This window comes from Salvia splendens, chromosome 18 (genome assembly GCF_004379255.2).
Source record: "Salvia splendens isolate huo1 chromosome 18, SspV2, whole genome shotgun sequence".
Lineage (NCBI taxonomy): Eukaryota > Viridiplantae > Streptophyta > Magnoliopsida > Lamiales > Lamiaceae > Salvia > Salvia splendens.
The window spans coordinates 22,617,091-22,640,329 of record NC_056049.1 but is presented as its reverse complement, the minus strand read 5'-3'; the positions used below and the strand labels follow the sequence as shown (position 1 = coordinate 22,640,329).

Here is a 23,239-nt window from a genome sequence, read left to right as displayed (position 1 = left end):
TTAGATCTTTAATAAAAATAATGAGTCGAACCCCAATTATATTAGTTGAAGAAGAAACTGTGTTAATAACTAAATTGTCTTCCAAAGATAAAATCGCGAGTTGAAGATAGCCGTTTTATGCAATTTGAAATGAAACTAAGGAAATCGTGTTAAAAGGCGTCCACGATTTACAGTCCCAAAAGCACGACGAGAATACTACAAGGAACAAATTCATCTTCTCTCTAAATACTCTCAACAGCTGCTTCTCTGAGCTTTTCCAGCTCTGTTAGCCATGGTGAGCACATTTTTTTCACACACAACACGCACTAATGTACACCAATGTATTTTATCCCCTAACAAAATTATCCATCAAGCTCCTTAATTTCGGTTTGTAATTTGATTCACGCAGGATTACCTTAAAACAGTAGTCCCCTCTCAACTCCTCGCCGAGCGCGGCACCAACCTCGTTATCTTCAATCCAGGTTTTTAATTACACGCAGAGTCAGTTCCTTCTTTTTTCTTCTCAATTTAAGTTTTGGTTCATAAAATTCGTATTTTTTTGGGGGTTAATTTAGGGTCAGCAAATTTAAGAATAGGACTAGCGCAGCAGGATGCCCCAATTACTGTTCCGCATTGCATTGCTCGACGCACGTCGCAAGTGCCGAAAAGGAATGTTCAGGATCAGGTTAAGGCTTTTTTCATGTTGAGTGGAGTTTCTTAACTGTGTGGTTTTGGTTTTCATTTGAATTGAGTTCGAGGTCTTTGAGCTTATCATTGCAATTTGTTCTGCAGTTGCTTAATTCTCAGGTGACGACAGCGCAGCACATGGAGCGAGAAAGGGCTTATGACATTGTTAGTTTAGTTTATTTGAACTTAGGAAGCTGATTTATACTGTATTTGTTTGAACATCGAATGCATAGTGCATGCTATGTTAGCGTCTGGACCTAATCATTTGTGATTTATGTATATGTTGGAAATCAGATTGCTTCGCTGTTGAAAATACGATTTTTAGATGAGGAGGTGACAAACAATCAATTTTCACAAAAGGTATGTTTTGGGTTGTGAGTGGAGGACTGTAGTGGAATTGGAAATATCATCCATAGTCTAGCATTCATGAAGATTCTTCTGTTCACAACTTGATTGTGGAAATATTTATTTTTCCTTTTTTTAGATGGGTCGTGTGGATGCATTACCTCCTCAAAACAATAATAAAAAGGAGACAGTTATTCCATGGACAGATGTATTCGAGAAACAAACATCATCTTCGCCTTCACCTTCATCTTCAGAACATGGTATTTGCAATTTTAGGGCTCTCCATTCACATTTTTATGTTTGTCCAATAGTAATCAATCACATTTCATGGTGCATCTTTACTCCTAAGATTGGCAGCAGCTTTATCTGTCTGTACCTACCTGTGAAGTGCTTTAGTGTACTGTGCTACTGCCTCAGATAGTGTTGGTCTGTGTGTCAATAGTTATTTTTGAGTAACTTATTTTGGTATCAAAGGATACCAATCCAGATTCATTTACTCCTTTTTCTACAAATAATCAAATATATCACGAATTTCTAAGCATAATTTGTTTTTTCTCCTATGTAGGATTTTAGTTTCTAGCTTATCATGGTTTAGTATGAGTCTTTGCATGTGTGTAGTTCTCTTCCCAGGAAGCTTAGTTCATTGACTTCATTCCTTATTCTGCAGCATAATCGTTAGTTGTTCTTTTTATCTCGTTTGATTAAAGAAAGTTAAATGTCTAGAGCTAAGCTTGTTTATTTTGTTCTCTACATGTGTGCTTCTGTCCGGAGTTGTGCACCAGTTCTGGTCATTCATTTTATGTGTTTATATATCTCCCAGTTCATTTGACCGTGTTGTTACAGGACGTTCACAGAGATCTGAAGAGCCTTCAACCGTGAAGGAAGGTAATAACAATGAGGAACCGAGTTCAGTTGAACGTAGGTATAAGGAGTACATATGTGGCGATGAAGCTCTCAGAATATCAGCAACTGAACCATATAGCGTGCGCCGGCCTATTCGGAGAGGTCACCTCAATATTTCTTTGTATTATCCTATGCAGCAGGTACTGTTTACCATTTTATTGTCCTGATTTTGCTTGATATACGTTACATCTGCATTTACAAACGTCTTTTGGGATCTAGGAACTATCTTATCTCAGCAAGTGTTGCCAGATATTCAAGCTCCCTTATACTTTTGACTTGCAGTTTTAGCCCTTCGAAAAATAAGTTTCCATAGTCATGCTTAAGAATAGTTATAAAGATGATATAATTTTGGGCATAGCATTGAATGAGTTGTTTATAATTTACTAGTAGATTTTATAGTCCCTAATAATTTTAGTACATATTATCATTATTATTTTGTTTCAGGTGATAGAAGACATCCATGCTATTTGGGAGTGGGCTTTGATTGAAAAACTACACATCCCTCGCAGTGAAAGGCATATGTATTCCGCTGTTCTTGTCTTACCAGAGACTTTTGATAATCGCGGTATAATAGCTTTTACAGTTTTCCAAATCCGTAAGGAATGTCTTCTTCTGTTTTTGTCTTACCTGAGACTTTTGATTACTGCAATAGCTTTCACAGCTTAATCCACTTTGCCATTCGCTAAGTCCATACATGGGATATTTAGACATACTTATGGGCATAACTGATAGAATTTGCCTTCCTCTAGTTATTGCATTTATTCCGATATGTGTGAGCACACCCCTCCATTAAGTTCCAAAGCTTTTAGTCCATTTTCTGTTGTACAAAGTACTTAAGATACATCATGATACATCTCCTGTGCCAGAGTGCAGGGATGTCTAGTTATATGCTCCTAAAAGTTTGCTTCTTGTCATTATTGAAGTAGGTGAGTTGACCTCAGTTTTTGGAATATGACATAGGCTTGAATCACCAATTAGAGCAGCAAGGAACCCTATTGGTATGCCCTTATCTAAGGAGAGCCCTTAATCCCATAGGTGATGCTATATTTGTCATAGATACAAAATAATCCCTTAGCAGATTTTTTAAATTTCTTATTCTTATACACTATATATTGTTCTAGATTGGCTACTTGCATTTTTACATCAATACTTCAGCCTCATTGATTATATTTCATGAACTGTCTCCCTTGGAACAAAAAAGTAGTTGAATGAATATCAAAGAAAAAGGCCATTTCTGTCTAAATGAGCCGGGAACAAGCTCAGTTCATATTGTTATTCAGAATTTGAAGGGGCTTCTTTGTTTCTGAATATTTTTAAGTTTGGTAGTTGCTTTTGTTTTGTTTCATCCAAGGAGCTCTTTCTTTCGTCTTATTTGTGTTGATGATGTTTGACATCTTCAATACCAGAAACTTGATATGCTTATATGACTATATGTACAAACAACAATGTCCCATATCTAATCTATATACTAGGTAAAATGTGTTGAGATCAAATGATTAATATGGTTGACCTTGTGACTATTCCTTCAGCTTTGCAGTCCTTTTTTCTGTGGTCACTGCTGTGAGCAATAATTTCACAATATATGAACTTGACAATTTTTTCATTTTGTGATTTTTTGTAGAAATAAAAGAACTTCTATCCATTGTACTTCAAGACTTGTGTTTTAGTACAGCAGTAGTCCACCAGGTATTTCTTTCCCTCACCACCTTAATCAAAACCTATATAGAGTAATATTTTGGATAATGTTGACTTTACCGATTTCACAAAGGAGCTTGCCTCTCTAGCAACCACCACATAAAAATGCTATTGACTCTTCGCTTTGTGTATAGAGCCTATTAGATATCGCATGAGCTCACAAAGCCGAGTTGGTATTTGCTTTACGTTTTTTTTGTTTTCTTACATGGATTCTACTTAAGAAACTTCCTCCCCTTTTGATGCATTACAGGAAGGTCTTGCTGCAGTTTTTGGAAATGGCTTGTCAACAGCATGTGTTGTGAACATTGGTGCTCAAGTGACTTCAGTTATTTGCATTGAGGTGTTGTTTCTTTATTATCAGTTCTGCAGTTTAATACTGCCTGCCTAATTAATACTGATGTGCAGATAGACTTTATTATTTATACACACAAGCAGTTATTATTCAGTTGTGCAACATGTGCTCCCTCTAAGCCACGACCCTCATGTGTGTAGTCGGCTGTAAAATATGTCCCTTTCCTGCACGTGAAAGAATAACTTATGTTGGTCTTTTATTTCTCTCTTAAGATTTTCTATTAATTATTGTCCACAATTTTCTTCTGTATTGCCTATGAAGACTCAGGGCATGCATGTTCGAAACTGTCTGATACAATGTTACATTCTATATAACTTCTCTTGAGTCCTGATTACCTTCACTTGATGTTAGGATGGAGTTGCTCTACCAACCACTCAGATTTCTTTGCGATACGGTGGAGAGGTGAGGAATGTAGAATCTCACTTAATGAATGGAAAGACGGGAATGCATATCCATCATACTCAGAATTGATTAAACTGTTACGTCATGAATGTGCATGATTTCTCGAATAGATGCCAACTTACTAATCAGTAGGCACATCATTCTTGGTTGCTTTATTTTGTTTCCTGTTCTGTCTATCTCTTCCCTTGGTCTTGAGGTTCCATATTCTAGAAACTTCTTGACGATTCAACCTAGATACTAGTACCCTGATTGATTAGATGTCTTAAGTTTTGTCTTCCTCCTCTCCGTTTTAAGCTCGCAATGTTTGCAACTCTTGCAGGATGTGTCAAGGTGTCTTCTTTGGACTCAACGACATCATCAAACATGGCCTCCTATCCGTACTGATGCTCTGACGAAACCCATAGACTTGTTAATGCTGAATAGGCTTAAAGAGTCTCGCTGCCAGATTAGAGTAAGTTTATCAATTATGATGTTTTTCGTGACCATTAATTTGATGTTAACAGGTACAGTTTAATATAATTAAATTGAAGTTATTTATTAACGTTGTTTTTGTTGTTATTAAAGTGCACCTTGTCTCTTGGTCATATAAACTTCCAAAAGCTAATCAAGTTTTGGAAAGAAAGAGATTTATTTGATAACTCAGTGTAATACTGTTATTTAAAAAGTACCCAAGTAAGAAAAACCATCTGCCATTTGGCCTCATTTGGGACTCATAGCTCATCATCCATGTAAATTTGCTTTTCCAATGCACTACTGGCCACTAAGCTCTTATGTAATGCTCTACACAGCTTTGTTCAAGCGGAACCTTCCTAATGCTTTAAACATCTTCCCCGACCATGCTAGTTATTTTACTTGTTCGTCATGTTGCTAATATGCCTAATATAATAGATTATGCCTTCTTGGTAGTTAAGCAATGGAAGTTATCTTCTGTTTATTGAAGCAAATAATTTGTCATGTTCTGTCTTCAGGAAGGAGAAGTTGAAGCTGTTGCTGTAGTTCACTCATATGAAGAAGGGGGACCACCTGGTTCTCACAAGACAAGACTGACTGCTCTGAATGTATGCGAGCCAAAACTTATGTTTTATGGGTTTTGATGACTATTGAGCATTGCTTTAATCAATTATCGTGCCTATTTGAATAAACTATAGAGTACCTCTCCTGAACATTAAAATTTTGGTTGTCATTATAGATTGTATTTGAATAGTTGCAATTTTGGTTACAGTAATTATAGATTGCGTTTCTGATGGTACTTTTATGTTAATGCTATCATTTTTGGCAGTATTTATTAAGTTTTGTTACCAACATCATGCATAATGAGTGCTTATGTAATTAAGTCGCTAATTGCTTCCAAATGTTGGTTCACTCTGTGAATATGCTTATTAGGAGTAACTTTGATTCAGAACAATTTACTTATCCTTAATGAGACATTAGTTCTATAAATTTGATTGTTTTTTTTTGGTGGAAGCAGGTTCCTCCAATGGGTTTGTTCTATCCTATGCTTCTGGTTCCAGATGTTTACCCTCCACCACCTAGGAATTGGTTTGTAGATTTTTTTTAGTTTTACGTGTTTGGTATTGCTAGATCATTTAATATAGGGTAAACTGCCTTAAAAGTCATGAACTTTTGTCAAATTCCATTTTTTCCCATGAACAAAAAAATTGGCGTATTATGTCACAAACTTTGTTGTTTGTAATCAGTCGCCGTTTTCCCATGGTGGGTTTTCCGGCTACGAAACCAGCTGACGTGGCTGCCGAGTGTGTGTTGACTGGATGACGTGGATCACAAATTAAGCTAACATGTCTTTATCATGCCTCCACCACCACTCCTCCTTACTATCTTCCTCCTTTTCCTCACATCCGCCGCCGCCACCACCAACGCCCAGCACTCCAATCCTGGCCCCGACTGCACAGAATGCACGCATTAGCTACTCCAGCAACATGCATACATCGCAGGATCGACGCAGCTGGAGAGAACTTTCGGCAACTCCGACAGGAACAGCTCGAGCTCGGCAACTCCGACCGGAAACGCTTGAGCTCCTTCTGCGAGGTCACGAAGATCCAGAATTCCTTCACCGCCATTCTGTGGCAGAATCCCCTCAATTTCATCAGCAAACCCTCGGCATTGTCGACCTCCGCGCCGTCGCCAGAGAAAGAGATCGACAGCACGCACGCCCACCCCAAATCATAGCTATTGCTCGCGCTGCTCGCCACCGGGAATACCTCAAAGGTCGCCTCCAGCACGATTCGCAGGATCCAAGCAGCCGGAGAGGGATTTCGGCAACTCCGACTGGAATAGCTCGAGCTCCTTCTTCAGCGAGGTCATCAAGATCCAGAATTCCTTCGTCGCCATTCTGCGGAAGAATCCCTTCAATTTCATCACCAAACCCTCTGAATAGTCAACCTCCTCCTCCTCCGCACCGTCGACCTCCACCTCCTCCTCCTCCTTTGTGCCGTCGACGGAGAAGGAGCTTCCAACAGAGAGTGCAACTCGTCATCAGAGACGTCTATGGATATTTCTTGAAACAACGTCGTTTTGACTATGGAAAATGACATCCATGAATTTACGGCGTTCTCCACGTCATTTCAAGCTTGCCACGTACTCAAGATTTCAACCGGAAAACTACAAGGTCGGGTCAAAAGGGAAATACTAGCAACCCGGTAAAGTTCGTGACATTATACGGCAATTTTTTAGTTCGTGGGAAAAACCGGAATTTGGCAAACGTTCATGACTTTTAAGGCAGTTTGCCCTTTAATATATTCTTGTCCTATTAATGAAATAAGTATGCACCCACAGGTTCAGTGACAATGAGGATATGCTGGAAGATACTTGGGACTTCCCCAGGAGACCAGACATGTCAGATGGTTACTTCCCTGGTAGTGGTGGATATTATCCTATGTGGGAAAATTACCCTGTGTTTCAATCGAAACCAAAGAAACAGGACACCATTGGTCTTGCCAATGCGATTACTAAAAGTATTCTTTCTACAGGTATACATTATATCATCCTGCTAATATGATAGTACTGTACACAATGGATTTGCTTCTGCCTTATCTTTATATTTTTTTCAGACCGTATAGACCTTCAGAGAAAGTTGTTCTGTAGTATGCAACTGGTGAGTTCAATTTCCACCTTAGTAATTGTGATTAGCTCTTTTCTACCAGTCGGAGTTTACACCACTCTGTTCTTCAGATAGGTGGAGGGGCTTTGACTGAGGGTTTGGTTTCTGCAGTGGAAGAGAGGTTTGTTACTTAATATCTTGGATATAGTATTTTCCATGAATATTTAAATGAGTATGCATAAAACAAAAAAACTGCAAGTATTATTTAATCGATTTCAGTTCCCCTGGCCTATGGATTTTAAGAGCTCATCCTAGAGAATGTGCATTTTTATGCAGTGCAAGGCAATATTCCATAACCAAACCAGTTGAGTTCCATGAATTTGACTTTTCCTCCTCTATTGCAGAGTATTGCACGCAATTCCTTCTCACGAGGCCATAGATACAGTGGAGGTCAGATTCACTTCATGTAACTTTATAGCAAGCGTCTTTTCTGTTTACAAAATTGTGAACTGCCTGACTATATATTATAATCATGCTCGCAATGTTCTTTAGAGATAACACCTTCAAGATCTCCTTGAAAGTCTGGAGTTTCTTATAATAATAAACAAATGTAGATTGGTTGGTAGCTGTTTCTTTCTGCCACTAATAATGTGTATTGTACGCTACTCTTCTACATCAAATTTGCACTATGAAAGGTGCAAAACAAGCACCTAAAAAGTTAACAATTTATTTACATTTCAATGGCTGTATCACCTAAGGGAATATGGAAAGGAAAGGCTTCTCTAAGTTTTTATTGGCAATTTTGTACTCAAGGCGATTTCTTCTCAGTTACCAAAACTGGTTTGTGGTCTGGATTTTAAAGTAATCTGAAAGGCTCCCATCTCTATTCTCAACATTACTCTCAATTACTTATTCTGTCTACTTTATTGTTATACTCTGTGCCATGCTGTTCTTCAAGTTTACGATCTTATTCTCGCTGCTACATTGTTGGCCATTTTTGGTTGATTCTCACTGCTATGTGTTTTTGTTGGGCTAAATGTTCCTGTCATGTTGATGCACTATGTGTTATCTCACTGGCTCCATCGCCTCTAAAATCGAACAAATTTCCATGTATTTTGATGGTGATTGTTTACTTGTCATTATGTACTGCCATGGGTATGATGAGAGGAATGCAAGTGATTGATACTGGATCTCCTCTAGGTGTCACTTATTTTGTCTAACCTTACAGGTCTTGCAATCCAGAACAAGTCCCGCTTCTGTACCATGGAGAGGTGGAGCTGTAAGTATTTTCTATATGACGCTACTTCTTTTAAAAATTTTCTATTCTCTAGAGAGGAGAGTAGTGTCTTTACACCCCTTGCAGATTGAAGATAATATATTACATGAAAAGATAAAATGCACTATAGTGGTGGGATGATTATCAAGTGAGAAATTTGAATGGGTTGATGTCTCATGTTTTCTGGTCTCTTGCTTTTCTGCTTCTTTTATATGTGGAATGTGGATAACAGGATAAAAGAAATTCTAAGAGACTTGCTCGAAATGCAGATTAGCAACATTCCATGTTGGCTAAACTTTGACCACATTTTCAATGCTGATGTCATCAATTCAAGACTACGCGCTAGCTTCGTTGTGTTTATGGACTCTCAAGGATTAGTATTCTTTAGTTTCTTACAAATCTTACTGCAGATACTGGGCATACTTGATTTTACACGCGATGCATGGATAAGTCGCGATGACTGGATCAGAAATGGGATTTATCTTGGTAGTGGCAGAAAGTACAGGGACTCGTATTTTCTTCAAGCACAAACAATGTGTTACATAAACTCCTAGGTAAGAAGAAGCTATACCACACTTTTCTTATTGTTTTATGTGATGTTACTAGTGTTTGTTAAAGTTCCAAATTGCCATTCAATTTCTTGTCAAATTCATTACCATCTTTCCAGAAGCTGCAAGTTGTGTCTATCGGCTTCAAGCCTGTAGTTTGAAGTTTGAATCACGTTGATGATCAATAGAAAATAGTTTCACTCTTAGGCTTCTTCTCGCAGCGACACATAATTTCTGTTACGCGCTTGGTTATCCAGCACTCACCTCCATAGCAGCTGCGGTTTTCCGTCATCATGAAAAAAATGAAAAATAGAAACTGTTTGTTTCTTTTATTTGAAGTGATAAGTTACCTGTCTTCTTAATTTTCCTTGTAGGTTGGAGCTCCGTCATTTTTGTGTCATGGGGATGATAACAGTGCAGAGAAATCCAAAGATTGGAAAGAAGATTTCAATTAAATGACATATTATTAGTGTAATTTTATGAGTAGATGTGAAATATTTTTTGAGAAATAGATGTGACATGTTACTGAAAATGATGTTTGAATGGGAAAATGACTATACGTTCTATAGATTTCAGTCTTCTACTTTTAAAATTTGTTTTTACGTTTTTGCATAGATAAAGATGTAGGTAAAAAGAATTTGTAGTTCTTATTTGTTTCGATTAAAAATCAATTTCTAGTATTAATTTCATAGATGATTTATAGGGCTGCATTAGATCAGAGTCCCGAATAAAGTTGCCAAATTCAGTAATGTAAAGATTCAATTTGCAATTAATTCTACAAATCATAACCTAAATAACTCTACATAAATATAAGCCCATCATTTAATATTATTAATTATAACAAACCAATCTTAGGTTTATTTACTTATGTTTATTGGTGTGAACTATTAATATGTTGGTTTTTATTTTGCGTATAATTTCCAAAATTTGTCCCAATTTTAAACTGAACAAATTACCCTATTTTGGTAAGACAGGTTGAGCCTAAATTAACATGATTTTTTGATACGAGTGGATCTTTTAATTTAGCAATACTAACAAGCAAGCCTTATATGATCATGGGCCCAGCCCGTTCCTACATCGACAGTTTAAGGCCCAAAATTCCCTCATACACGAAACGACGTCGTTAGCTAGGAAAGGATTAACCGCGGATAATTACATAGTTTAAACTCACAACCCGCCAAAAATGGATAAAAATGGAGGTAAAAAAAATTAAACAGCGAAACTTTTTTCACCTTCAAATGCTTGCCGCCATTTTTTACACTACAGTCTACCGAGCCCCACTTCCTCCAATATATACCCAGTTTTGCTTCTTCCCATTATTTAATTCTCAGCAGCTTTTTGCTTTCACTCATTAACACTCTTTTTCCCTTTTCAATTCATACAAAAAAAATCCAATCTTTACATTTGCTGCGTCATTTTTCTTTCGCTTTTGAGAGAAGCAGCCATGGACACAGCATTGACGGGGCCAGAGCCCATGGAGGCGAAGGTAAAGATGGTGAAATCGATGGTCGGCTCTGATGTGTCGGAAACCGACGTCCTCAAAGCCCTGTCGCTCTCCAACAACAACGCGCGCGAAGCCGGCGATGTCATTCTCGATTCGCTGCATCCGCATTTAGCAGCGCGGGAAACGCTCACTTCCACCGGTGGGAGAAGAGTTCAGGTAAATTCATCGCGGGGTTTCGGGGAAGGAGTGTCTGTGAATGGTTTGAATGTGGAAAAGAGGGATTGTGGCGTTGTTGAAAAATGTGATGATGGTATTGTGAGGGTGAAAGAGGAAATTGGTGTGGGGGTTGCAGAGGAAAAGAGGGATTTGAGTGATGAGAAAAGGGAGGAGATTGGGAATGGGGCTGTGGCTGAAATTAGGGTTAAAGAGGAGCCTAAGACCATCCACAACGCATCTCGCGCCGGGCTCGCGTCTCGTCTCGGAGAGACGAGACCCCCGCGAGACGCATTGCAGCGCCCATCTCGTCTCCAGCTCGCGCCCGTCTCGTGGCGTAGCTCGTCTCGGCGAGACACGAGACGAGATGTCTCGCCACGCGCCAGGGACACGTGGCACGTCCCCATGCGTGTGTGACGCCCACTCGCTGGCCCGCGAGTGGGCGTCGTCACTGATGACGCAATAATTCATTTTTTTAAAAAAAAATCGATTTTTAATAAAAAATTTTTTTTTTTTTCAAACAGTAATATTACCGTTAAATATTTATTTTCATTTTTTAACTTTTTTACTCTATAAATAATTCTATTCCATACTCATTTCAAACACAAACACACATCTATTCCTCTCAAATCCTCTCTATCACTCCAATTTCCATCTTCAATCAACTCAAACAAATGGATCCTTTTGAGCAAATACGCCAATTAATGGAACAATCACTCGAAGAAGATCGACGACGAGAGGCGGAGGAAGCCGCACCACCCCCACGACGCTCCCGGAAGTACATCAATCGGAACCGGGAGGAAGCCGCCGCACGGTTAGTACGCGACTACTTCTGCGATAATCCGATTTGGGGAGATACCTATTTCCGTCGCCGTTTCCGCATGCGGAAACCGCTATTTCTCCACATAGCGAATACTTTGGCGGCCAGGGAGGAGTTCTTCCGAGAAGGGTTCGACGCGGTCGGTCGTCCCAGCCACACGACGCTGCAGAAATGTACTGCAGCCATCCGGCAGCTTGCGACTGGACAAATGGCCGACATATTCGACGAATACCTGCACATCGGAGACAGCACTGGGCGCTTGTGCTTGCTCAACTTCTGCAGAGGCGTCCGGGCAGCCTTCAGTGACGAATTTCTCCGGAGGCCAACCACGGAGGATTGTAAGTTCCTCCTCAACCTGCACGAACAAGTGCACGGATTCCCCGGGATGCTTGGCAGTGTCGATTGCATGCACTGGCAATGGAAGAATTGCCCGGTGGCTTGGAGGGGTTCCTACACGAGCGGCCACAAAGGCACCCACCCAACCGTTGTACTCGAGGCCGTTGCCGACTACCGACTTTGGATCTGGCACGCGTACTTCGGGGTCCCTGGCTCGAACAACGACGTAAACGTGCTCTAACAGTCCGACCTATTTACCGAAGTTTTGGATGGTAAAGCGCCGGCCATCAACTTCGTCGCCAACAACCGGCGGTATAAAATGGGGTACTATCTCGCCGACGGCATCTACCCGAAGTGGCCGACCTTCGTGAAGACGTGCGGCAGGCCAGCGAACCCAAAGCAGGCTCTTTTTGCGCAGAAGCAGGAGGCTGCGCGCAAGGATGTGGAGAGGGAGTTCGGGGTTCTCCAAGCGCGCTTCAACATCATCAAAGCCCCGGCTCGTTCGTGGTTCATGGAGAGCATGGTCGACATCATGTATACGTGCATAATCTTGCACAACATGATTGTCCGAGACGAAGGACCCGATGCCGGAAATTGGTTCGACCCCGAATCCCCCGGAAGCTCAACCGCAAGTAGTCCGCCGCGAAGTGGAGCGCATCCATCTATACAAGAACGGTTGGCTATTCGGGCAAGGACACGCGACTCTAGCGCCCACATCCAACTCCAAGAGGATCTAATTGAGCACATTTGGGAAAACTTTGGCGGAGAAGATTAAATTATGTCATTGTTATTTTTTTAGAATTTTAATTATGTCTTCGTTTTTTTTAATGTTAAGTTGTAATATTGTTTTAATTTTAATAAAGTGTGTTTGTTTAAATTGAACTGGGTTTTAAAAAAAATTATAAATTAAATTGAATGAATAGTAATTAAGAGACGGTATAGAGACGGTTAAGAGACGGAGCGTTGCAGGTTCCGTCTCTTAGTTAAGAGATGGAGGAAAAAAGGACAGTGGGGCCCTCAAATAGTGCTCAAATAGTAGTTAAGAGACGGTTTAAGAGACGGTATAGAGACAGCGTTGTGGATGGCCTAACGTGGCCATAGATGTTTTGAGAAAATGTGATGCAGGTGTTGGGGCGATGAAGGTTTTGAAAGTGAAGGAAGAACCATATATGGGTTTCGGAGACGAGAAGAAAGGTCAAGGCTGTGATGAAAAATCACTGGTTTTGGTGGCGAAAGTTGAAGAAGAGGCTAGACACGAGCCAAGTTCGGTGATGGCTGCGATTAGAGTGAAGGAGGAGGCGGAGGCAGAGTCGGAAGTAACTGTAACGAGCCGGTTGAGACCGGAGTGAGAAGTGAAGCAGTTGGTCAGTCTTCAGCCGCTTAGTGCGAGAAAATTGTCCGATGACGAATATAGAAAGATGCAGCCGGGATGTGATGGCCACACGGCTATAAAGGCGAGGACGCAGGAGAATGCATTGAGTTCTGTGGTGATTGAGGATGGTGATTTTCCGGAGGAGCTGGGGTGGTTGCTGGTTGGGAGGACGGTGATCACTGGGCTGTCAACGACAAAGGGCAGGAAATTGGAGAATAATGAGATTGTGCATTTTATGTTTCCTGGACCTACCACAAAAAATAAGCTTAGCACCCATTTTTTGAGTTCAAAGGCTGCTCATGCCGTCTCCAGCAATGTTCGTTTCTCGACAAAGAGATATGGAGAGGTACATATAAGTGCATAAGATACATATCTTCTTCTGATTTATGAATTTGCTTGTTGGTGTGGAAATAATCATGAAATTTATGCTGCATTGTAAGTTAGCCTCATTACTTGAACATTTTGATATATGTGGAGTGACAATTCAGTGTGATTCTTCTGTTTTTGCTTGTATGATCAGATTGGTCGTTTGCCAATGGAATGGGCAAAGTGCCTTATTCCACTTGTAAATTCATCAAAGGTGAAAGTTCTTGACCGTTGCGTTGCTGCTCCAGTTAATCTTTGCATGATGCAAGCGATAATGTTGTATGTGAGGTAAAACTTTAATCTTTGCATGTTTTTTTACTATACTTGTCTATCTTGTCCATATGACCAAGTAATTCCTTTTTTGTCTCTCAGCTTTTATATTCATGAATCCGTCTTTTTGGAAGTTGATAAATCGTGGAAGCTTGAGGCTACAAACATTGACACCACCATTTATCCCCTCTTGAAGTTGTTTCAACTTCTAAAAGTCAGGCCATTTCAAAAGGTACCAGCTACATGTAAAAAGATGGCACTTAATCAAGTACCAAGCATTTTTTTGTCTTCCCTGATTTGATATACACTTGTTTTTTTCCCTCAGCAGGCACAGTTCACGCCAGAAGAACTTGACTCCAGAAAGCGCTTACTACAATTAGATGTACGTTGCATGTGCACCTAAGTTTTATAGTAGTGTAAGCAATGCTTATATAAGTTTTGAATTTCATCTAATTGTTTATGTCTCAGTTGGTTCTGTACTAAGTTTTGCTCTTTTCTTGAACAATGCCTTTTATTTCATGACACAGGAAAACACGAACAGCATTTACCACAGAGTAGAATGGCACCGTGTGGTTCTAGATGAGGCACATACAATCAAATCATCAAAGACTATAGCTGCTAAGGCTGCATTTGCATTGACCTCATATTGCCGCTGGTGTCTTACTGGCACTCCACTTCAGGTATCACTTCGTAGCTATCTGCATAACTATATATTCTTTTCCCCTGTAAATTGAGTAATTTTGAATTGAAAATTACTATGCTACTGATTTCAGTTTGTTTAATTTAGATTTACTTCAAGTATATAACTTTATTCAACTCTTGCTCATCTTTGCGTTTTTGCTAAATGCTAGCACATTCTATCTTTTTCACTGGATTGATGTGTGTTAATATTGGTGCAGAACAATCTGGAAGACTTGTTCATCCTATTGTGCTTCTTGCATGTCGAATCATGGTGCAACTGGGATGAATGCTCAAAAGTAGTTAAATTACATTTATCCCTTGCATAAATCACCTAGAACTGCAATAACACATCTCTTAAAAATCGATGATGCACTATGCAGACTTTAGGTGAATTCTTGATTCTTCATGATATCAAAGATATAATGGGCTTACAGCACCCTCGATCTAATTTCTAACTCTTGTAGGTGGAACAAGCTGATTCAGAAGCCTTATGATAATGGTGATATGAGAGGATTGCAATTGGTGTAAGCAACAAAGGAGTCTAAGGATAAACATGGAAGGTGATCATCAATCTCCTTAATATTGCCTTTTCTTCAACATAAGCACGAGAAGGACCAGTTCCAGAGCCTCCATCAGACTGCGACTGGAGGAACCTCCTTGTCAGTTTGTTCAAGTCTGCATATGCTTCTATACGCAGCTCGGGTTCTGGTGAAAAGAGCATAGTATTCAGCCAGAGGACTTCGTTCTTGGATCTCTTGGAAATCCCATTCAAGAGGAAGAATATCAGATTCTTGAGGTCTGATGGCAAGTTGGCGCAGAAACAACGAGCAAAGGTCCTCCCATGAGTTTGCTGAGACTGCTGAAAAAACAGTAAGCACTCTTTATCCTCTAGTTCAACTAACTCTATGAAAACAGTTGGTTTGTCGATTATAAACATCAATTCTTTGATGTTTTAGGTACTGTTGATGTCGCTTAAAGCAGGTGGTGTGGGTCTGAATCTGACCGCAGCTTCTAATGTATTCCTAATGGTATGCATCTTTGTTGAAACTTTTATGTCCCATTTTTTGGGTTTGTTTGAGGCTGAATCTTGGCATGATGCAGGATCCATGGTGGAATCCCGCAGTAGAGGAGCAAGCAATCATGCGAATTCACCGGATTGGCCAAAAGCTGACTGTTCGTGTTAGAAGATTCATCGTCAAGGTAACATAGCACTTTTTATGTCTCATTGAAATCTGTTTCTTTGATAGAGATTATCAGAAACAATGGAACAAAAACAGATACTGATGAAATATTCAGTTTGTAACTGATAAATGTAAACTTAGCTGAATTTTTATTTTGACAGGACACTGTGGAGCAGAGATTGCAGCAAGTTCAAGCAAGAAAGCAACGGATGATTGCCGGAGCACTGACCGATGAAGAAGTCCGATCAGCCAGGATTGAGGAACTTAAGATGCTCTTTAGATAGATTTAGTTTAGTCATATTTGTGTATCCCTGTAGTTCCTCCATTAAGTTAGTTCTGGATATTTGAGGGAAACATGTGATTTTGTAGAGGGTACACAATTTCTCTAGCATGTTTTGTATAGCATCTATCTATCGAATTTAATGTTAGTATCATCATCAATTATCCATTGTTAATTGGAAACAAGTGAGTATTTTAGATTTTGACAAAAGGGTGACTATAAATTTAAGTATAATTATCCCCATTTATTCCTGAGACATTTATAAGTTATAAGTCTTTGATTAATATTTACCTTAATTATATATACACGCTACAGATTAAGGGCACAACTAGTTGGCCATTTACATTCATTAACAGATTTCAGGCAATGTTCCATCATCTCATCTTTCTCAGTATCATGGGGCAGCGTACGGCTTCGAGAGGTACTGCTTCCACTCCTCCGGCAATCCCTTTCGTTTCATCATCTTTATTGCATAGTGTGTTAGGGGTATGGCCAGTAGCTCATAGTCCTTGGGGGCCTGCCAATATTGAGAGAGAGAAAGAGGTTAACTAAAGCTTTCCGGCAATTTCAGTTCTGAGACGCCTAAATTAATTACACTTTCGTCTCTGCTCTTTCTGGAAGTTCAGTTCCTAGACAACATACGTACCGTACCTTAGGGACCTTCAGCAATTTCATACTAGATTCCTCCAATGTTTTCTGACCTTTCCTCGAGTTACATCTCGCACACGCAGCTACCTGTTTCAAACATAAGTGAACTTATGGTACAAAAACTATGGCTAAAAACTGTAACTTTTACTGTGGAAAAAGAGAGAGAAAATCTGCCAGGCTGCTGTTTCTTTATTTTTTTGGTAAAAAAAGCGGGCAGAGCCCGATTACAAACTAACGAACGTAAGAAACACCTAATCTATCTGCTATTTCTGATAATCTCTACTTCTCTACTAATACTGCTTAATTCTAGCATACTAATTAAATTTATAATTGAGCCTTGCACAAACTTTGATTCTGATGCTGTAATATATTTTGGAAGAAGGCCTAACGCTGGGGCCTATAATATACTTGAAAACATTTACAATTTTTTGAATAATTCTCAGTAATATAGGTGAAAGAAGTAATTATCAAGCATGGAATGAAATAATGAAAATTCTATATCCTTCAAATGTTATCTTACCAGATTTTCCCATGTCCACTTCCCCCCTCTTGCAATAGGGAAAACATGATCAATGGTCAGGTTCTCAGTAGAAGAACAATATCTGTCAAGTGGGGAGATAACGAGTCAAGTTACGGGACTCACTTAGTGCTAAATGTTAACAAGAGAAGTTGGCCACAAGCGTTATTCAGTTATAAAATGAATAAGAACATACAATCAAAAGATTACAGAGAAGATTATTGTTACGCGAGTCTGTCATAGATGTTTAGTCAGTAGTATGTAGTCCAACTTCAACCCAAATAGGAGTAATATTTTTCCAGTTGAAGAGGCAGTTTGAAGAGGGAATTCAGTGTATTTTCTCTTAAAATGTTAAATAAGATCTTAGCTACTGCAACTACTAAAATGAACTTGAGAAAGACCATGGTTTCTTTTTTTTAGAAAAAAAGGAAAAACTTAATGCGGAGAATTTCTGCAACAATGTGATTTGAAACAAATGGAATACAAAAACCAGAGCATAAGAGAAAAAATGAGATATGTGTTTAGAACTCACTGACAAGTGTAGTTATCACGTTGAAAAATATTTTTTCGACTTAGGCCTCTTTTCACCTTTCTTCTTTTGACTATTTGCAGTAAATGTGGAACCTGAGAGAGTAATGCACAATTATCACAAAAAGTAAAAAAGGGAACTAAACATTGCAAAAGGAAAATGTGCTGCCACCTGAAATAGTTAAATCACCAACGATATCCTCCCCCCAATCCGTAATTGTATTTGGAAGAGGGAGGGGGGAATTTTTGGGTAACTTAGCTCTTTCAAATGAGAGGTAATTATTCTTATATGATAGATAGAATTGGAAAAGCAACATGAAAAATCGTTATTACGACACTTAATCAGTGGCTCATACCCTCAACACAGCAGGAATATAGAAGGAACCACTAGGAGAGTTTATAGTTTGGTCATAATATTCTAAAACATCAGCCTGCAATTTAGGAGGAAAAGAATGAAATCAAATGGTTACAATTCAGTGATAAAAAATCAATTTACTAATGCAATGAACTACAAATCAAAACCAAATTTAAAATTTCGCACTACAGTTAAAGTCAAAGTTTCATAGCTAAATTCCTAGCTACCAAAATATTTATAGCGGTATTTTCTTTTGATAAAGGGTCCAACAAAATATTTGAAGCTTTCAAAATATGCTCTTGAAGTAATGGAAATTAGCCACTGTAAGAAACCAGGAAGAGGCCCGACCTTATCCATGAACTCCAAACATATGGCGCGTTTCCAGCAGACAACATTAACAGGCCTGGCATAACCAAAATAATCATTCAAATAGTTTTCGAAGTAATTTCATAATGCTTGTCAAGTTAACCCAGGCCTAAACTATTTTTCAGCCAACATGATAAATGGGTGGCCATGGAACAGATAAATGAACATGACAAGGAAAAACCTGCAATAGAAACAGAAAGATAGATAACGTGTAGTACTTATAAACAAATGACTTCTGAATTAGATATGATTAACTTAGCTTTAATAGGATGAAATATCAGAGTGGCATTTTAATGAGTTCACAATATCTAAAAGCCAGTGTGTTCCTGATAGTTCTCTACTCAGATTGTGGCAGATCCATGCCAAAGTTTTCATAATAATGTGATTTAATGTCAGAGAACTCCTTATCAATTCAAGCAACTTGAGACCTTTTGCAGTGTAAAACCATTCAAGCCTGCTTATTGATCAACAACATTCCAACAAATACCCTATTTAGCTACTTGAGAGGCTTCTTTGGAATATGCATTTTACCCCTAATTTCACAGGCTTCAAAACTAAAGCAAATAATTAACCTAAACAAAGCCACTTAATACAAATCAACAACTCAAAAATCAGCGATTCACAATGCGTAATCTGTGTGTTGATTTTGAAAATTGCAGGCATACCTGTAAGAAATGTCCAATACTAAGCCTCTAAATCCAGAGAGCTCATCGATCTCTAACTCTGCATCATCCTCCAACACTTCATCAAACACTCCACCACCGTCGCTCTTCGCCGGCGGCGACGATCTGGAGGCGTGCGCCGTAGAAACGCAGAGCTTGCGCCTGCGATCTCCGGAAAGCGAGCAGCTGAACCCTCCGCTGCCGAAATACTTAACTCTACAGCGGCGGTGAAATGCGTCGAACCCCACCGACAACCCGTTTCCCGCGACGAAGGGTTTCAGACGATCGCCGGCGATAAATCGCGCCATTAATCCACCGCTCAATTCGTGTCCAGAATAGCAGATTCAAACACGATCACGCAATAATTGGTGGATTTTTTGAAAGCGGGATCGGAATTGATCAAATAGTAGGACGATTGAATAGGAAAAGGAATATACTTTGCATTTGCGTTGCTTGTGTTCCAACAATTGTGAATTTGATCACGTAAATCTGCTGCCACATATTCTGATATGGGGCCTCCACCTTCTCTAAATATCTCCAGCTAAACGACGAATCTGCGCCACCAATATATTCTGAAAACACGAATTAGTAAAAAATTCGGAGCTTAATTCAATTTAATCAGAGTTTCAAACCTTCAAGTAGAATTAGTTAGAAGGATTTGGGTGCCAATATGATTGAGGCAAATGTTTTGGTCTACGGATTTTCTAGATTAGCGAAAATTGTTGATGTTGCGCAAATTTTTATCATTCGTGGATGATCTTTATATTTTATGTCCATCTTTATTGACAAGCTTTTTTTTCAACATAAAATTAAGAACGTTAAGAAAATATAATAATCCATCTCTCCATGAAAAATATAACTCATTTGATAGAGCACATTTTCAACAGCTTCTCTCTCACATTTTTTCTCTCTCTTACTATAATACGGACCCCACATTTCACACATTTCATTAATACTACATACTTTTTTCCCTCCACTCTTATAATAATATGGATCCCACATTCCCCTAACACTATTTATTTCTTACTTTTTTTTTCTTCTCTCTTGCTTTACCAATTCTTTATTAAAACTCAGGTCATTCACAATGTATCCTATTTTTTATGGACGGATGAAGTAATACAAGCTCATAGATATTCATTCAGTTTTTTTTTAATCTCAGATTTAGTTTTATAGATATTTTTAAAAGTAACCTTACTAGATTTTTGTGAAGCGAAGATATGTGAATATTTGATATATATTCTAGGCAATTAATACATGCACGCTTGTAGATTATTGTTTGTTAAATCTCTATTATCAATATAATCCTTTTAGCTCAACATTCTGACCATTAAAAATATTTTTTTTGGTAATACTTCTTAATCATCGCGTGATTCTCATGCCCAAAAGCTGATTAGCCTTTCAAGATCCTTTATGGATAATTGTTTGACCAATTATTATTTTCAACTTATGGATCACTTTTTCATCAGCTTTTGTAATCAACATACTCTATAACATAGATAGATAAAAAAAATTCAGTTAACAATGGTCATCATGACATCTCTTATAGCCAATTTCCCGCATGAAAATCAAGCTTCTTGTTCCACTACTTGATCTTGCTTCAATCCATACAAGTTATTCTTCAACTTGCATACACTATTTTCCTTCACTACAACAAATCCTTCGGGCTATGTTATGTAATTCATCATGAGCTCCAAATTCTCATGAAAGAATGTCATCATTCATCTGATTTAATAATAAATTTTCTGCAGCTATCATACTTAACACCAAATGAATAATAGTTTGTTTTATAACAAGAGTAGATCTATGAGTTTAATCAATATCGTATCGTTGCTCATATCCTTTGACAACCAGTCTAGCTTTGTAGCGGTTGCTACCATCATATTTACCCATGATTTGATAGACTCACTTATAGTACAATGCCTTCTTTTCTGAAAATGATACAAGAGAGATGTCTAAAATCTACTTGTTAAAACTGAGAAACAATACCACAAGTTGCTAGATAGTCTTAACCTAAAGATAATATGACCAACAATTTTCATTTCCTCCTTGCAAAAAACAAATAGTTGATTGATAAAAAGCCCAAATCTTTTAACCAACTCTTACTCCCAATCCCAACTCCTTTCTACCCAAAATCCTACCCAAAATCCTATTACTCCTATATATCAATTATAACCCAAAATTGTAATTAAAAGTTTTATAAATTGATTACTGATAACAAAATTGCTGGTTTACTTGATGTTAGATCTCGAGGTATCAATGTTACTTAGAAAGTATATTTATTTTTGTATGATTTGGAGGGTATAATGTCTTATGGTACTGGTATTCTTTGCTTGACAAGCAATTCAAAAAAAAAAATGCTATAGGTTTAATAATATAAAAAGGCATGCTTCTTCCATCCCTGAAAAATATAAACAATTTCATTTTTAGTCCGTCCCTATAAAGTATGAACTTTTCAATTTTAGAAACTTTCTTCTCTCTAATAAGGTAAGACTCATTCTCCACTAATAATATTTTTAAAAAACTTATTCTTTTTTATCCGTCTCTTGCTTTTCCAATTATGCATTAAAAATGAGCTAAAAATATGATTAATGTATTGTATAGAGTTTAAATAGTGCTTAATTAACATTTGAACTAAAATGGTGAGCTAAGTAAAACGTATAGGGCTAAACCAATATTGATTTTACCGTCTGTTTATGGCTTAATCTGAAAATTATTTGAGTGCTATTTGAACAATTTCATAAGTATACGTCCTTTTCGATTGAGGAAATTAAATTGCCATAAATATGGATGGAGTAGTAATCAGATAGTTACACTACACTAACCCAATTTCCTGAATTAAACAGTCTTATCTCAAATTTTTTGACTTGTTATGGGTGCATGTGCAAATTGCAATAGCCACAACTTGACAATGGTGATATGTAACAAATATCGACCTAACATGCATTAATTTCCCACCTTTATTTTATAGAGGTCCCATACCATAACGTGCCAATATGATTTTTTATATAGCAACGCCGTTATTACCTAGTCATTTCACCTCTAATCTCAGTAAATAAATTATAAACTTATATTATGAGGATAGAGTGCAAATCAATTGATAAGATTTTTTTTAATTCAATAAGTTGAAGGTTCGAATCATTACCAGAATATATGAAGAACTATATATTATTAGTCTTCTTTAATATACATGAAAAAGGAAATTTCAAGACTTAGTATTCTTTCATTTTAATTGATTATATCCTCATATCTTTCACTATATGTCACATTTCAATCCTTTATTATCAATATTATAAATCGTTAGTAAAATTTGCGTACCTAATTAATCAACCAATTCATTGTAGCTTGACGCATCTAATAAACATGATAAATTTGGTAATATTTTAAAATAATGAATCCGAATACCAAATAATATACTAAAAAATAGCAATACATATTATAAATTGTTTATAAGAAAATATATAAGAAGTAGCTTGACGCATCTAATAAACAAAATAAATTTGGTATTAATATTTTAAAATAATGGATCCGAATAACGAATAATATAAGAACAACGCATCTAATAAACAAGATAAATTTGCTAATAATTCAAAATAATGAATCCAAATAACAAATAATATAGTAAGAAATAGCAATATGCATTTTATAAATTGTTTATTAGACGAATTTTTTAAACTTCAAAAAATTTCTACCACACCAAAGAGTATTAGTACATGATACATCGAGCTATTTGCATCATTCAAATTTTGTTTGTCTTAATTACCTCAATTTAGTAAAGAGTAAATATAAGTTGAATAACACTGTTTTCTGGTAAAACATACTATTAAGGATATATTAGGATCAAGTGGATGAACCGTCAATGATCATACTCACTTCTATAGTTATATGTCAAGGGACGTATTAAAATTGTACTAGTCTCACATTGAGTATATATATATATATTAGATAGTGGTACCTA

The 23,239-nt window shown here is 37.8% G+C and overlaps 4 protein-coding genes across 7 annotated transcripts; 3 read left to right on the top strand and 1 right to left on the bottom strand.

The window, feature by feature from the left end:
- The first annotated feature begins 187 nt into the window (after positions 1-187).
- LOC121777367 (actin-related protein 9-like) lies at positions 188-9,813 on the top strand. Its single transcript, XM_042174605.1, has 21 exons — positions 188-274; positions 389-461; positions 555-664; positions 772-831; positions 961-1,026; positions 1,151-1,271; positions 1,855-2,054; positions 2,359-2,479; positions 3,536-3,600; positions 3,860-3,949; positions 4,313-4,363; positions 4,683-4,814; positions 5,332-5,421; positions 5,832-5,902; positions 7,157-7,350; positions 7,432-7,475; positions 7,553-7,602; positions 7,826-7,871; positions 8,650-8,700; positions 9,108-9,251; positions 9,620-9,813. Exons 1-20 carry the CDS (start codon positions 272-274, stop codon positions 9,249-9,251), a joined length of 1,782 nt encoding a protein of 593 aa, XP_042030539.1. The 5' UTR covers positions 188-271; the 3' UTR covers positions 9,620-9,813.
- LOC121777368 (serine/arginine repetitive matrix protein 1-like) lies at positions 6,133-7,022 on the top strand. The gene is made up of 2 exons (XM_042174606.1): positions 6,133-6,890; positions 6,929-7,022. The coding sequence occupies exons 1-2, from the start codon at positions 6,160-6,162 to the stop codon at positions 7,011-7,013; spliced, it is 816 nt and encodes a 271-aa protein (XP_042030540.1). The 5' UTR covers positions 6,133-6,159; the 3' UTR covers positions 7,014-7,022.
- A 3,248-nt stretch (positions 9,814-13,061) lies between the features above and the next one.
- On the top strand, positions 13,062-16,369 carry LOC121776934 (DNA repair protein RAD5B-like). The gene is given in 12 exon segments (XM_042174078.1): positions 13,062-13,776; positions 13,951-14,084; positions 14,169-14,298; positions 14,395-14,448; positions 14,594-14,746; positions 14,966-15,018; positions 15,212-15,246; positions 15,351-15,586; positions 15,588-15,617; positions 15,704-15,775; positions 15,849-15,947; positions 16,090-16,369. Coding segments are annotated over 12 exon segments (1,419 nt in total). The 5' UTR covers positions 13,062-13,476; the 3' UTR covers positions 16,213-16,369.
- A 97-nt stretch (positions 16,370-16,466) lies between these two features.
- LOC121777305 lies at positions 16,467-20,036 on the bottom strand. 4 transcript variants are annotated; one of them, XM_042174509.1, is made up of 8 exons: positions 19,917-20,036; positions 19,288-19,856; positions 18,605-18,659; positions 18,258-18,332; positions 17,906-17,997; positions 17,377-17,458; positions 16,860-16,943; positions 16,467-16,725 (listed from the first exon to the last, which is right to left on the bottom strand). In XM_042174509.1, the coding sequence occupies exons 2-8, from the start codon at positions 19,590-19,592 to the stop codon at positions 16,603-16,605; spliced, it is 816 nt and encodes a 271-aa protein (XP_042030443.1). In that variant the 5' UTR covers positions 19,593-19,856; positions 19,917-20,036; the 3' UTR covers positions 16,467-16,602. The 4 variants fall into 4 exon arrangements, with proteins under 4 accessions (XP_042030443.1, XP_042030445.1, XP_042030442.1 ...); XM_042174511.1 differs by having other exon boundaries at positions 16,855-16,943; positions 19,288-19,970; XM_042174508.1 differs by having other exon boundaries at positions 19,288-19,961.
- Between the last annotated feature and the right edge of the window lie 3,203 nt (positions 20,037-23,239).